Source organism: Neophocaena asiaeorientalis, unplaced genomic scaffold (assembly GCF_003031525.2).
Source record: "Neophocaena asiaeorientalis asiaeorientalis breed wild unplaced genomic scaffold, Neophocaena_asiaeorientalis_V1.1 scaffold606, whole genome shotgun sequence".
In the NCBI taxonomy this organism is placed as follows: domain Eukaryota; kingdom Metazoa; phylum Chordata; class Mammalia; order Artiodactyla; family Phocoenidae; genus Neophocaena; species Neophocaena asiaeorientalis.
In genome coordinates this window covers 5,268,378-5,281,512 of record NW_020173687.1, presented here as the reverse complement: position 1 = coordinate 5,281,512, position 13,135 = coordinate 5,268,378, and the positions used below count along the sequence as shown (strand labels likewise).

Here is a 13,135-nt window from a genome sequence, read left to right as displayed (position 1 = left end):
TGGACAGAGGAGACAGGCTTCGGGATTATTTCTGGACACCATCAGACTGGGAGTGATTACTTCAGGGTCTGGATTGGAGAGCAGGTGGGCCGGCAGAACAGGTAGCGTGGGGTTCCAGGGTTTTTACCACTGGTGCCTGGGGTGTCACTGGGGCACTGAAAACCCAGACAATGAGCACATCCTCTGCTTCCTAGCTGTTCTCAGTCCTCTGGGCCCATCAGGAGAAAGTCTCCTTTGGGGTTAACTTGCTGTTGACATGGAGCCCTCAGAGCTTCTGACATTGTTTTATTTTGTCAGCATTTATTTTTATGGTAACCTTCGTAGTTTTCAAGGAAATGCTGTAAAAGTTTACTTTAAAATTAATTTGAGTAGAATAAAAAGTAAACCATTTAACAACATGGTGTAAAGAATCCGCCATGGGCGTGGCCAAAATTAGGGAGGTGGAGCTCAGAGGACCAAAGCTGGGGAAAGGTCGATCTAGACTCTAGAATGAAGTTCCTCATTTCACAGTTGGGGAAACTGGGGCCTGGAGCAGGGAAGGGCTCTCTCGAGGTCACAGGGAGCGTTCCAGCTTTGGGGCCAGCGCTCTCGCTCACGTCCCATGGCTGGACTGATGGGTGACCCTGTCCCTTCTGCCCACAGTGCCTGCCATGGAGCAGGCACCCATTTGCTTACTGTATTTCACCAAAGCTCGGATGCACCCATACAATGCATCCCAGTTTCTGAGACGTTAACACATGGGAAAAAAGAGTGTCTCGGGACACACAGAATGCTCCAACGACCCCTTGTGACATCCTAGAGAGGAAGAGTGAACTGAGTTGTTTCTTGTGGGAAAATATTGGGTCCCGATGAAAATGAGGCAAAAGATGTCGGCAGGAAGGGGAAGCAGGAGAGGTTTGATCCAGGCACAAGGAGGGACATCCTTATTCCTGAGAAAGCCAGAAAGGACCTTGGAGATCTGAAAGCTGCCCTTTCTCCCTGGAAGGTTGAATGCCCCCCGCTCCCTGCCCCCACCCAGATGGAGCAGATGCCCCGACAGGTCCCTTCTCCTGGACATTTCAGAGGACTCACCATTTTCCCCAGAGGCCATTTTTCTCACCATGACATTCCTGTGTCCAATCTGGATGGCTTCGGAGTTCTCAATGGAAATGTGGCTGTTCAGTCCATTCTGACTGATCATGTTGATTGGATTTTGCTGGTAAATAACTGGGGTGGACTGGTTTGTAGAACCTTCTGCAAAGTAACATTCCACTCAATCCCTTTGTATCTCTCTAGGAGTCAGAACTTCCAAATACTAGTCGGCAGCATCAAAATCTCCTGGGGAGCTGGTTAAAACACAGATTCCCAGGGGCCCACCCCGGGGTTCTGAGTCAGTAGGTCCAAGGTGGGCCCCAGGAAGTGGAGTGTTTACCAAACACTGCAGGTATCACAGACGAGCCTTGCTCGGACTTTGTCCCGCAGGCCACCCGACCCCTGTGTCCTCTGCCACCCTGGGAGGATGGCAGGTGCCTTGATGCTCGCCCACCCTCTGTACCTCTCAGTGCGAGGAACCCACAGCCCTAACCATTGCTTCCAGGGTCCTCTCTTCCTTTAGGGAAGGATGCAAGGTGGCTGTCCACAGGCTGTTTCTGGCCATGGGATAAGCTTTGCTTGACTCATGAGGCATTTTTAAGAACGTGGATTTGTCACCAGTGTCTAACATCCGGCCTAGGGTGCTGAGATCCTCCTTGGGTACCATAAGCAGGGGTGTCAGCCCCACGTGGGCTCCACACACGGGACCACATTCCCGCCTTCGGGAGCCCTTGGCTCCTGGGCCTTTGTGAGCCCCTACATCCATAAAAAATATTAAAAATTACATTTTATGACTGCGTTGGGATATAGACAAGTATAATCTTGGCTAGAGTCATTAGCTATTCATCGTTACTATAATACTCATTTTTTCTTCTGATTTTAAGAGAAACTAGAGCATTTTTGTGACCCCCCCTAAAAGCACTGTGGGCTCTAGGCCCGGTACCTGCTGCATGTAATGGGTAAGTCGGTTCTGGGACTCCACCCTGTGGGTATCTGAGCTCAGCCTAACCTATTCCTTCAGCAGCCTTAAAACTCCAAGCTGGGCAAAGTGCTTACAGAAGACTGTTAGCAAACTCAGGCTGGGACCTGCGCCCCAGGACTGATACAGTCAGGGGTGGGCCACACCTCTAGGAAGCCCTCCCTGGTTACTCCTGCCAGCATGCCCCTCCCTCCTGGAACCCTCTTCCAGGGACGGGTCAGCAAGAGCACAGCCAGCTTCTGACAAGGTGGGGCAGGCAAAGAGCTTAGCGGGAGCCCAGCAAGGACCAGGTATTGGGTATTATGCTTTCTCTTCACAGCTCTGCCCTCTGCCCCGTCCAGGTGTGGGCAGCAGGTAAAGGGCCTACCTGGTCGATAAATAGCCCAAGTGTTTGATTTCTGGTCTAAGTCCAGGAGGTGCTTGTTCCTCATCGCGTACAAGTCTGGGTTGACTTCCTTTGCTGTCTTCATTCCCAGGGCCTGGGCAATGATCAGGGCTCTATGGGGCCCATGGGCTTCCAGAAACCGGAAGATCTCTTCCTCTGGGAGGCAGGACAGCAAGTAGTTAAGGAGGACCCCGGAGGCCGAATCCGCTCCCCCGCTTACCAGCTGTGTGACCTGGGACAGACGCAGCCTCTGTGCCCATTTTCCTCATCTGTAAAATGGGCATAATTATAATGGACCATAGAGGTTGTTCTGGGGGCTGGGGATACTCGTCAGGGGCTCTGAACAGTGCCTGGCACGTGCTAGGTACACAGTACCATCAAATGGTCTCTCAGCCGTTTAGCTTCTTTCACCGAAAGACAGAGTCTTGCCTCCGAACGCTTTGTGGGGACCTGTGAGTGGGTGGGCCGTGGCCCCTGAACACTTGTAACTTCTCGAGTGGCCAAGGAGAGTTTGGGGTCAGAGGAAACAAGAGCTGAAAGGAAACAAGATGCTTACGCCGCTGACTGAGCTCAGAACCAGGCTTCCGGGGAATTGCAACTGCATCTTTCTGGGGCCTCTCTGCTGGGAAGAAAGACGGTCAGGGGTCAGCCGAGCGGGAGAGGGGATGGGGACCCTACCAGACAGAGGTGGGCTGCTCTGTAGAAGCCCCTAGCGCATGGACGCTCCAAACTCAGAAGGAACTTAGCTTCAAAGCCCGCTCCGCTCCCTTCCAGCTGTGTGGCTTGGGGTTGGGGAGAAGACCATCTACTCCCTCTGGGGTTGTGTGCGGGCTAGAGGACCCCCGGGCACCGCACCAGAACTAGAAAAGTGGATCTCGTGCGATGCTACGGCTCTTCTATTATTATCATATTGTTACTTCCATCATCATCATTATTAATGTTTTGCTGAGCACCTACTACATACTGGCACTAGGCTCAGCCCTTTGCATCAAATCCTCTCGCAACCCTACAAAGCAGCCCTACTGTTACCTCCACTGGCCAGAAAAAGAAATCAAGATGCAGTGAGGGTACATCATGTGTCCCTGAGGGCAGAGCCTGTATTTGAACCCAGGCCCAAATCTGGGCTAGGCCATTGCCAGGACAGCTCGTGCTGGGTCCAACACCCGCCTCCTCCAACTGCCCCTGTCCCGGGGTGGCAGGTTACCCAGCTCTGCAGGAACGACTTCTTTGGTCCCACCATTGGTCAAGCACCACGTTGCGGGGCCTACGAGCAGGACTGCCTTTGACTCCTTCTGCATCTTGTAGAGGACCTGGTTGAGTTTCTTCCTGGGCACTTGGCATTTCATTACCAGCTGGGCAGTCTTCACAGGGGAGCCAGAGTCCCTCAGCACCTCCAAAATCCTCTGCTCAAGGTCTTGGGGAGGGAGACAGGGGCAGAGACAGAACTGAGTCCCCCCAACTACCCAGCCTGGGCTGGCGGCCCTCCAGGAGAGGGATCCAGGGCAGAGGCAGGCACAGAGGTCTGAGCAGACATCCACCAGCATCTCTGTACAGGGAGGGGCACATGGGCTGCTCAGAAATGACCTTGGCTGGACAGCCTGGTGGCCAGAGGCGGTGCCAGGCCTTCCGAGCGTCCCCCACCTGAGTGAGTGCTGGAGGGCAGGTGGGAACGCTCAGCTCTCAGACGTCCTCAGAGAGAGGGGAGTGGAGGTGGCAGGATGCTGGAGGGTGGGGCAGAGCACAGGAAGGGGGGAGGGTGGGGAGTGAGGCCCAGCCCGGTGTCCTCCATCCCCCATCCTTCTCCTCCCGGTAGAATCTGCCCGTCCTCTTGGGCTCACAATCCACTCGGGCGATGTCACTATTCATCCCCACCAGGAACCCAACAGCCGCTCAGAAATGGATCTTTCACCCTGATGCCCAATCCCAGAGTCCTAGCAACACTGTCCCTGGCTGCCTCAAATCCTCTCTTCTCCTTTCGTTGCCTCTACCTTCTACTCCTTGTCACCACCATCTCCCGGATGACAGCAACGCCACCAACTCCTGGTTCTGCCAGCCTCGTCTTCACCTGCCCTCAGCTTCCCTTCAAGGGCCAACCTGTCTGCATTCCCTTCAGACACACCCACCCCTGGGCCTTTGCACATGCTCTTCCCTCTGTTAGGAGCAATGTTCCCTCCCTCCACCTGTCCAATGGGTACTCCACCTCAGGTCTTGCTCAGACTCCATCGTTGGGAGGCTGTCCTGGATGCCCTGAGTGGGTGGGGTGCTGGGTGTGTGTGGGTCCCCTGCAGAGTGTCCCCAAGGATCCCCTGCTGTGATTGCCAGGTTCAGTGTAGTGGTTCAGTGTCTAGCATGGGGCCGGGCACACAGTAGGGTCTCAGGAAATAGCATTTGAATGAAGGAGTGACTGAGTGAAAAAGTGAGCGTACACTACTGGGTAGGTGTTTGCCCAGATGACCTGGGCAAGGGATGAGAAACTTTTTTTTTCAACGAGGAACTTTCCAAATGGCCCCTACTCCTCCCAGACAGGCTCCCATAAACCCAAGCCAGCTGCCCTGTGGGGAGTGAGAGAACTGGTCAGACACGGGGCCTGCAGCGCCAGGGGCTGGGGAGAGGAAATGTCTGCCCCGAGAACCCTGAGGAAAATGCAAAGCAGGTCCCTTCTTGGGAAGACCTAGGTCCCCTTCCAGGGCAGCAACCCAATCCTTTACCTTCTGGGTTTTTCCTGGATTCCTAGTGGGCGGCACTAGCGGGGGAAGGGACAACCCATTTGCCAACTCTGCGCTGGACACCGTGGCCTTGCCCTTGTGGTTGGAATGTTTGCGTCCTTCTGGGCGCAGGTGATGTGCAATTAGAACACGTGGGGTCACCCACCCCTTCACCCACCAAACTACCCCTCAACTGGGATACCCATCCAACCCACTGTGGCTTTGCCTAGTTTTAAAAAGAGTTTTGATTCTTAAAAAACCTGCCCCTGGGGGAGCCTCCTCCTCCCCCTCCAGTGCCCTGACCTCAAAGGGAAAATGGGGTCCATGGTGGGGCTGACGTCACCTGCTGAGTCTTAAGGCTGGTGAACTGGAAGTTGTGAAATGGATGAGGTGTAAGTGACACGTCAGTTAAAAGGAAAATCTGCCGGGGAGCAAGTTAAATTCAGTTACCGAGTGCCCCTGACATGTCTCGTTGGGGATGTGCAACAGGAGCTTGGGAACCAGCCTGGGGTCCTGGGTCACACCCAGTCGGCACCCCTCCCCAGCACAGCTCTGCCACCTACTAGCTATGTGACCTCTCTGGGCCTCAGTTTCTCTATCTGTGAAATGGTGCAAGAGCAGCTACTTCAGGGATTGTGGTGAGGATTAAGTAGCTAACAATCACAAAACAAAGACAAACAGGGCTTCCCTGGTGGCGCAGTGGTTGAGAGTCCGCCTGCCGATGCAGGGGACGCGGATTCGTGCCCCGGTCCGGGAAGATCCCACATGCCGCGGAGCGGCTGGGCCCGTGAGCCATGGCCGCTGAGCCTGCGCATCCGGAGCCTGTGCTCCGCAACGGGAGAGGCCACAGCGGTGAGAGGCCCGTGTACCGCAAAAAAAGAAAAAAAAAAAAGGCAAACAAAAAGCGTCCCAGCCCACAGCCCTCGCGCTTTCAGTGGGGACCCTAGAAAAATGCACCGCTCAATAACAGTTAACTTGCGTCATGTGCTTGCAGGAATAGAGTGCTATCCGAGGAATGAATGCAGCAGGAGGAAAACCACATACATGCACTTGCCCCTCTTAGCAGACAACTTCTGTCCTTCCTCAAAACGAGTGTGAAGACGGGTGTTAAGGCCCCAGGCTCTGCCGTGGTCCCCTGAGTCATTTCACCTGCAAGCCTCAGTGATCTCACACGTAAGATGGAAACCTCATCGGGCCTGCGGGTCATTGCAAAATGCACGCGAGGCATGTTGCAAGAGGCCTGGGCAGAGCAAGGCTCTGAACCTGATGCAGTGCCCTCTGTCCCTCTTTCTTACTACCGTTGTGCTTTCAGATACTGTCCTCTCGTGACTCTAATCTGGACCAAGAAAAGGAACCAGAGAAAAGGTGCAAGTCCCACCCGGGCACTCCCACTGTTCCTTAGAAGTAAGAACGTACCTGCGTCTCCTGGGCTGGCAGGGGCCTCAGCCATGCTGGCAGCGAGCTGACTGCGAGCCCAGGTGACTTGAGGGCAGTGGCAGGCTCTCCGACCCCGTGGCCTGGAGAAGGTGGGCCCGGTCGAGGCTGGGTGTGCTTTTGTGGTCCTGGCGGTGCTTTGGCAGCTGTGGAGCTATTCCAGCTTCACCCAGCCAGCTGTCAGCTGTTCACACCCCCCGGAAACAGATGCCTAGTCAGCCCAAGCTGATCAGATTCCGGAGAAAAAGAAAATGAAACTTCTGTGTGTGGCTTTTGAAGGAAACAAAATCGAAAACGAAGAGCGAGACACAGTTAGGCCTCCAGCTAGATGCTAGCAGGGAACAGCTGAGCTGGGCAAGACCAGCGCTTCCTCTGGGGCCAGGGGACTTCCCACCGCTGCCCACCCTGAGCCCCACACTCAGGCCAAGACACCTGGGTGGGTGCCTGCGTTTGTGCATATCAAAACAACAACCCTCTTTAATGAGTAGTTACTATGTGCTTTCCAATCTCGTGTGCCCCTGAATCATCTACAGGGTAGGGGCTAGTACTGGCCTCTTTTCTTAGGAAACTGAAGCTTAGGTCAGTAAGGCCACTTGTCCAAGGCCACAGAGATGCTTGGGTTCTAACTCAGCCCCACCATTTACTGTCTGTGGCGCCTTGAGCAAGTTATTTAACCTATTTATGCCTCAGTTTTCTCATCTATGAAATGGGCTAATACAAGTAGCAACCTCAGGAGGTGGTAGTGAGGGCCAAAAGGGTTAATTCATGCCTTCTACAGTCATGAACACAGCTGGACACCCACTTACCTGTTTCTGGAAGAAGGATGCATCGCTTTTGTAAATTCTCAAAGGGGCCGTTGACACCCCCCCTGCCCCAAGCAGTTCAGAGCCACTGTTCTGGTCCAGATAATAGAACGGTAAACTGAGGTCTACAGAGGTGAACGGCTTTGTGTGAGGCAGCCCAGAGTGTCAAGAACTCAACCCTGGAAGCCCCTGGGCCTGGGATCCCAGCTGCAGAAGCTGGAGAGGGGGTGCCAGGCCCAGGCTCCCAGGGGGACCCCATCCCTAGCGTTTCTGCAAAGGGAGGAGCTCAGGAGCAAGTATAGCCATGGAAAGGGCCCTGGAGACTTGACTCAAAGCTGTCCTTGCAGAGCAAGCAGGAAAAATCCTGATGCCCAGTCCACACGCAGACCACTTAAACCCCAATCTCGGGAGGCAGGGTCGAGAGTCCCAGGTGATTTCATTCCAACCAAAGGGGGAGTGTTGGACAGCTCAATAAAAACAGGAAGCCACGATGATGCTTTTGTTCCTTTTTTCTTGTAAAACCAAAGAAACGTGTATCTCTATGTAAACTTAATGTTAAATGCGAAGTAATTGGGGGTGTTGAGGGAGATTGTGGGGTACCCTCCGGGCTCTTGCTGAGCCCCTGCGGGAGGCTGGGAGGCGCCGTGCCTGAACTAGCCACTAGATGGCGCCCGCTCACCAGCCTGCGTCCCGGCTTCCCTCGTCCGGTCCCTCTGATTTAGGGGGGCCTCTCACCCGTCCCCCACCCTAGAAAAACCCCAACTCCATCTGGATGTACCCCAGCTTCTCCCCATTCCCCATGCCTCTCCTACACAGGCTCCTTGGCTCCTTCCCTGCGTGCTGCTGACCCCTTAGTATGGACACCCCGACCTAGGCCTTGACTAGGGTGCCTGGTGGGCTTGCAGGTCCGGCTGAGGAACTCAAGCTTGATTTGAGGGTCGACTTTGCTTCCGGCCCGTGTCTGTCTGGACATGTTTGGATGGCCCTTTCCGGTGCCCCTGTGTCCCCATCACCCCCTCCCTCGCTGTGTGTCACTACCTCCCTGAGCCTTGGTTTCTTTAATTATAAAACAAAGGTAATAGATAAGAAAAAGCATGTTTATCTGACCTTTAGTTGGTGTTCACAAAATTTGCATCATTTAGAAAATGTGATGTGATGGATCTCCATAACTCCATAATATAACTTTTAGACATTGGGGGGGGCGGAAAAAGCAAGAGAGAAAGAGAAAGAAAAAACAATTTAATGTGGGTGGGCTCCATCTTCCATAGCATTTTGTGGCAATTTGGAATTCATGGAAGCCATGTACCTGCTGTGAGCATCTCACCACACTAAGTGGGGCTCTCACTTTTAAAGTTTTAATTAGCTTGCATTTCCTCTTCTCAATTTAAGAGATTTTCCAGGTAATTTTGACCATGAGGTTTGTCTTTAACTGCAATATCAGTGGCTTAAACGATACAGAAACTTGTGTCTCTCTCCTACAACAGTCTGGTAGGCAGTCCGGGTGTGGTGTGGCACACCATAGCGCTGAGACCCAGGCCCCTTCTATCTTGTTGCTCTGCCATTTGCGGCCTTATGTTCTAAGACGGCTGCTCAAGCTCCAGCCATCACAACTGTATTACTTAGAGCAGGAGGGAGGCAAGGGAAGAAGAGTAGGTACCTCTCCTTTAAGAATACTCACAAGTTGCACAGACATTCCCCTGACATCCATCAGTCCCATGGCCCAGCAAGGGAGGCTAGGAAAGATCTTTATTCTGGGCCACCAGGTACCTAGCTAAAATTAAGGGATCGATTAACTTCCAAATAGCTGACAACAGATATCAGAGGATACTTAGCTGTCCCTGCCGTTGCAAGGCTCTGTTTTCCCCCCAAGAAAGGAACGAGGAAACCTCCTCTATGCCTTGAAGTATATCTGTTCTCCTGAGCTTATGTATTGAGAAGGTCCGAGGCTGAGTTCAAAGGCAGTTCCCACACTCTCAGAGACTCCCGTCTAGCATGCAAGACAAAAGGGGAGAGGAAGGGAGACAGGGACTCTGGTGACCCCCGACTCTGCCTGGGAAGGACCTCAAAGCCCACAGGAGTTCCAAGATGGCATTACTGCCTGCTGGGGCCCAGATCCCTTTTTGTCTTGGAAAGCACACTCCTTTTTCATGGCTTGTGTTTTTCTGGAAACTATTAGAACTCTCCGCCCAAACCAGATGATAATTACACATTACTGATCTCTAGTCTTTAAATCTCTCTCTCTCTCTCTTTTAAAAGAGAGATATTTTTACTGCACATTGTGTTGGCAAAACCCAGTCTCCTTTCTACCCGGCAGCCTGGATGTTACGATCAGGGTTCCTCTGTGAATTCACCTCGGGGGGAGGGAGTGGAAAGGTCTGAAGGCACCAAATGGGGACAATAATGTGTCTTTGGCCAGGGGCAAAGGGCAGAGAGCCAGAGGTGGCCAGAGACAGGGACTGCACGAGATCACAAGAGCTACCAGCGGAGGGCGAAGGACAAAGACCCAACCAGGGGCTGCAGCGGGCAGCGGGTTCTCAGTGCAGCCCCCAAAGGCATCTGCCTGGGCTCCATTCACTGACCTTCAAGGCAGAGCTCAGTGAGCCTCCTTGGGTCATCACGTCAGATAGACCTGGGGTTCTGATCCCCGGGCCCCGATCTCGTACCTCTGCGCCTGGAGCCAGTCACTACTCTTTCTGAGCCTCCATTTCTCCTTTTGTAAAAGGGGATCACAGCAGCTCCACCCTGGGCTTGTGGCAAAGCTAATCCGAGATCTTGCTCCGGAAGGTCCCAGCAGAGCACCGTGCACGTAGCATGTGCTCAATAAACAGGAGCTATCGTATCTTCATGGTATGACCCTCCTGTCCCTCTCTGAGTGACAAGCAGTCCCATTTACTCATCTGGTCTTGTAGCCCCCATCCCCTTCTAGTTCCTGGCTCTACTTCCCATGTCGGCTGCAGAAAAGGCCACACTACCCTATCGAGGGATTGACGGGTGACTCAGGCCAAGTCCTGGGTCCCCTCCCCCAACTCCCAGCAGTGCTGGCTGGTAAAGGGGAGCTGGGCAGGGGTCACATGAGTCAGGGAGTTGGCCAGGGGCCAGGGCATTGAAGGCCGTGATTGAAACTTGTGATCTTCCCTCGGGGCAAAGGAAGAGTTCCTGGAAGATTTTCATGCAAGGTGGGCTGGGGATTGGGAGAGGCCGCCAGGGGTGCCAGAGAGCGTTGGCAGGAGGTTGACGGGGGAGAGGGGCTGTGGCCACAAGGAGGCTGTGTGGAGTCCAGGGGAGGGACCTGTGGCCAGCATCAGGCTACTTTCACACCCTTCCTTCCCCCACTAACTCTTTTTAGAAGTCCTTCCCCACATCCCCCAAAATAGATTGAAATGAATTCACAACTAACTTTTATTTTTATAATCAAAAGATTTTTTGATAATGCTGCTTCCAACATTCTTTGCCTACAAGAAATTCATTTAATTACAGTTGGCCACAATTCCTCCACCGAGGGTCCAGTATTCTTGGGAATTCTTGCACAACGAAGAGGTCTCACCTATAAATTTGTTTCAAATATAATGAAGTATAACGAAAAATTTTTGACGACTAAATGGAACAGCTAATGAACTTGACATAATGTCATGTCTTCTAGATGTTTAATTAAACATTTATTGATTCTGATTTTGCAAGGTTTTCCCCCCCATATTTTGGAGTTCATTTTCAAAAGCTCTTGAAGCATCTGTAGGCCTGAGGTGCTAAGACTTCTACACCTAGAAGACAAAATGGGGAAAGGCAGAGAGACAGATCGCGAGGGCCAGGATTCCTGGTCTTTTGGGGATCGTGGCCCAAGGTGAGTTGTGGCCAGGGTATTGTCAAGTATGGGGTAGAAGATGGGGCACCAGCAGAATACTTTTATGAGTTAATTCGTAACTTCTTTTAGTTTTAAATGGGTAACGTACTCTAAAATTTGACCCAAAGATGTTTCTTTAAAGACTTATCAACTGGATAGCAACTGACTTATTTAGAGCTTCCTATGGACCCTATTTCCAGTGCTTTACATTATTTTATTCAATTCTTCTAGCAATCCGACAAGTAATATTAAATCTGCATTTTAATATTAAATCTGATAAGAAAACTGAGGTACAGAAAGATTATTAAGTAACCTGGGCAAGATCATGTGGCCAGTGGGTGAAATTGATGGAGATGAAACTCAGGCTATCAAGCTCTAGAAGCCAAGCTCTCAGCAATTATTTCCATTGTTATGAACAGGTACGTTGTCATCCTGCCACAGGATAAGGAGCAACGCTTTCTATGCTGGACAGCTTAGTGCTGCGTAGTGTGACTTATCAGATCTAGCAGGAAAAAGGTTGATATCTTATTCTTTTTTCTAAAGTTTCTTTGACTGAGTGTGCCTGTCTCAGTCAGCTTAGCTGCCATAACAAAATACCATAGGCCAAGTGGCTTAAACAACAAATATGTATCTCTCAGTTCTGGAGGCTGGAAGTCCAAGGTCATTGGAAGATTTGGTGTCTGGTGAGATCTACCTCCTGGTTCTTAGATACCCGTCTTCTCTCTGTGTCCTCAGATGGTGGGGGTGAGGGGGAGCGAGCTGTCTCATGACTCTTATAAGGGCACTAATCCCATCATGGGGGATCCACCCTCATGACCTCATTTAATCCTAATCACCTCCCAAAGGCCCCACCTCCTAACACTGTCTCATTGTGGGGTAGGGTTTCAACACTGAATTTGCTGGCGGGGGGACCCAAATATTCAGTTCCTCACAGGGTCCATATGAGCAGGGCCCTGTCCTAAGTCCTCGGAGACACAGAAACCTAAGTTAGTAGAAAAGAGTCCAATGTTTAAAATTTTTGTTCTCATTAACAATTTTTATATTGATTGATTGAAATGATATTTTGGCTATGTTGGGTTAAAAACAAGACTTGGTGACTGAGCGGACACACAGGAGCCCCTCCATGCCTTCCTCACAGGGAGCTCTTCTCTCTAAGGTGCTCTGATCTCTCACTGCACCCACCACCACTTTAGAGTTTATAGTCTGAGGCACAGAGTTGAGTGCAAGTAGTTATTTGGGAGGTGATGCTGGGAAACCCTGGGAGGGTGGTGGGGACCTGGGACAGGGGAAGGATGGGCTAATTGAGGGCTTCGCCATCGAGCAAGCCCCCTGGGGGCACCTGGGGTTCAGTGCCGCAGGGAGCGCTAGGAATGCTGGGAGCATGGGGAACATCTTCTCAGGGCTCCCCACCGAGGTTGAGGGAGCTGGGGTGCTTACCCTCCACTCCCATCACTGAAGGAGGCTGCTCCCAACTGTGTCAATCCCCCAGCCTGTCTGGCCTGCAGCATGGTGGGCAGCTGGACCCACATGAAAGAAGTGGAAAAGGCCAAGGAGGTATGATGGGGATACTGATGGCTTTTGCTTCAGTGCTCTGCACAAGTAACTCCTCTTGGGACTGAGGCCCCAAGGGTTAACTAGCTGGAGAGGGACAAGGGGTGGATTTGAATCCAGATCAAATGATCACAGAGCTGGGCCCTGAGTCCATCCTTTGCGACTTCCCCTGCATTTGCCCACACCTGTAAAGAGCAGGCAGAAGTCTAACTCCATGAATTTTAAAAATTCGTTTTTACATTTGCTCACTCAATCAAGTTAGATGCTTTTAAAGGCAAATTTAATTATTTTGAGCTCAATAAAAGCCTTTTCATAAGCTGAACATCATGGTTTCAGTGTTTTGCTTTCAGGGTTATCAGTCATGGCAAG

General features: G+C 52.0%; 1 protein-coding gene across 3 annotated transcripts in view; it reads right to left on the bottom strand.

Annotated features, from left to right (window-relative positions):
* ZBP1 (Z-DNA binding protein 1) overlaps positions 1 to 6,765 on the bottom strand; it is an 11,702-nt gene extending 4,937 nt beyond the window's left edge. Inside the window, exons 1-5 of one of the 3 annotated variants that reach the window (XM_024750389.1) lie at positions 6,557 to 6,765; positions 3,640 to 3,849; positions 2,992 to 3,057; positions 2,418 to 2,591; positions 1,072 to 1,233 (exon numbers count right to left, since the gene is read on the bottom strand). In XM_024750389.1, coding sequence (XP_024606157.1) covers positions 1,072 to 1,233; positions 2,418 to 2,591; positions 2,992 to 3,057; positions 3,640 to 3,849; positions 6,557 to 6,590 — 646 coding nt within the window. In that variant the 5' untranslated portion in view covers positions 6,591 to 6,765. The remainder of the gene's footprint in view (positions 1 to 1,071; positions 1,234 to 2,417; positions 2,592 to 2,991; positions 3,058 to 3,639; positions 3,850 to 6,556) is intronic. The other 2 variants (XM_024750391.1, XM_024750390.1) reach the window with 2 other exon arrangements.
* Positions 6,766 to 13,135: the final 6,370 nt, after the last annotated feature.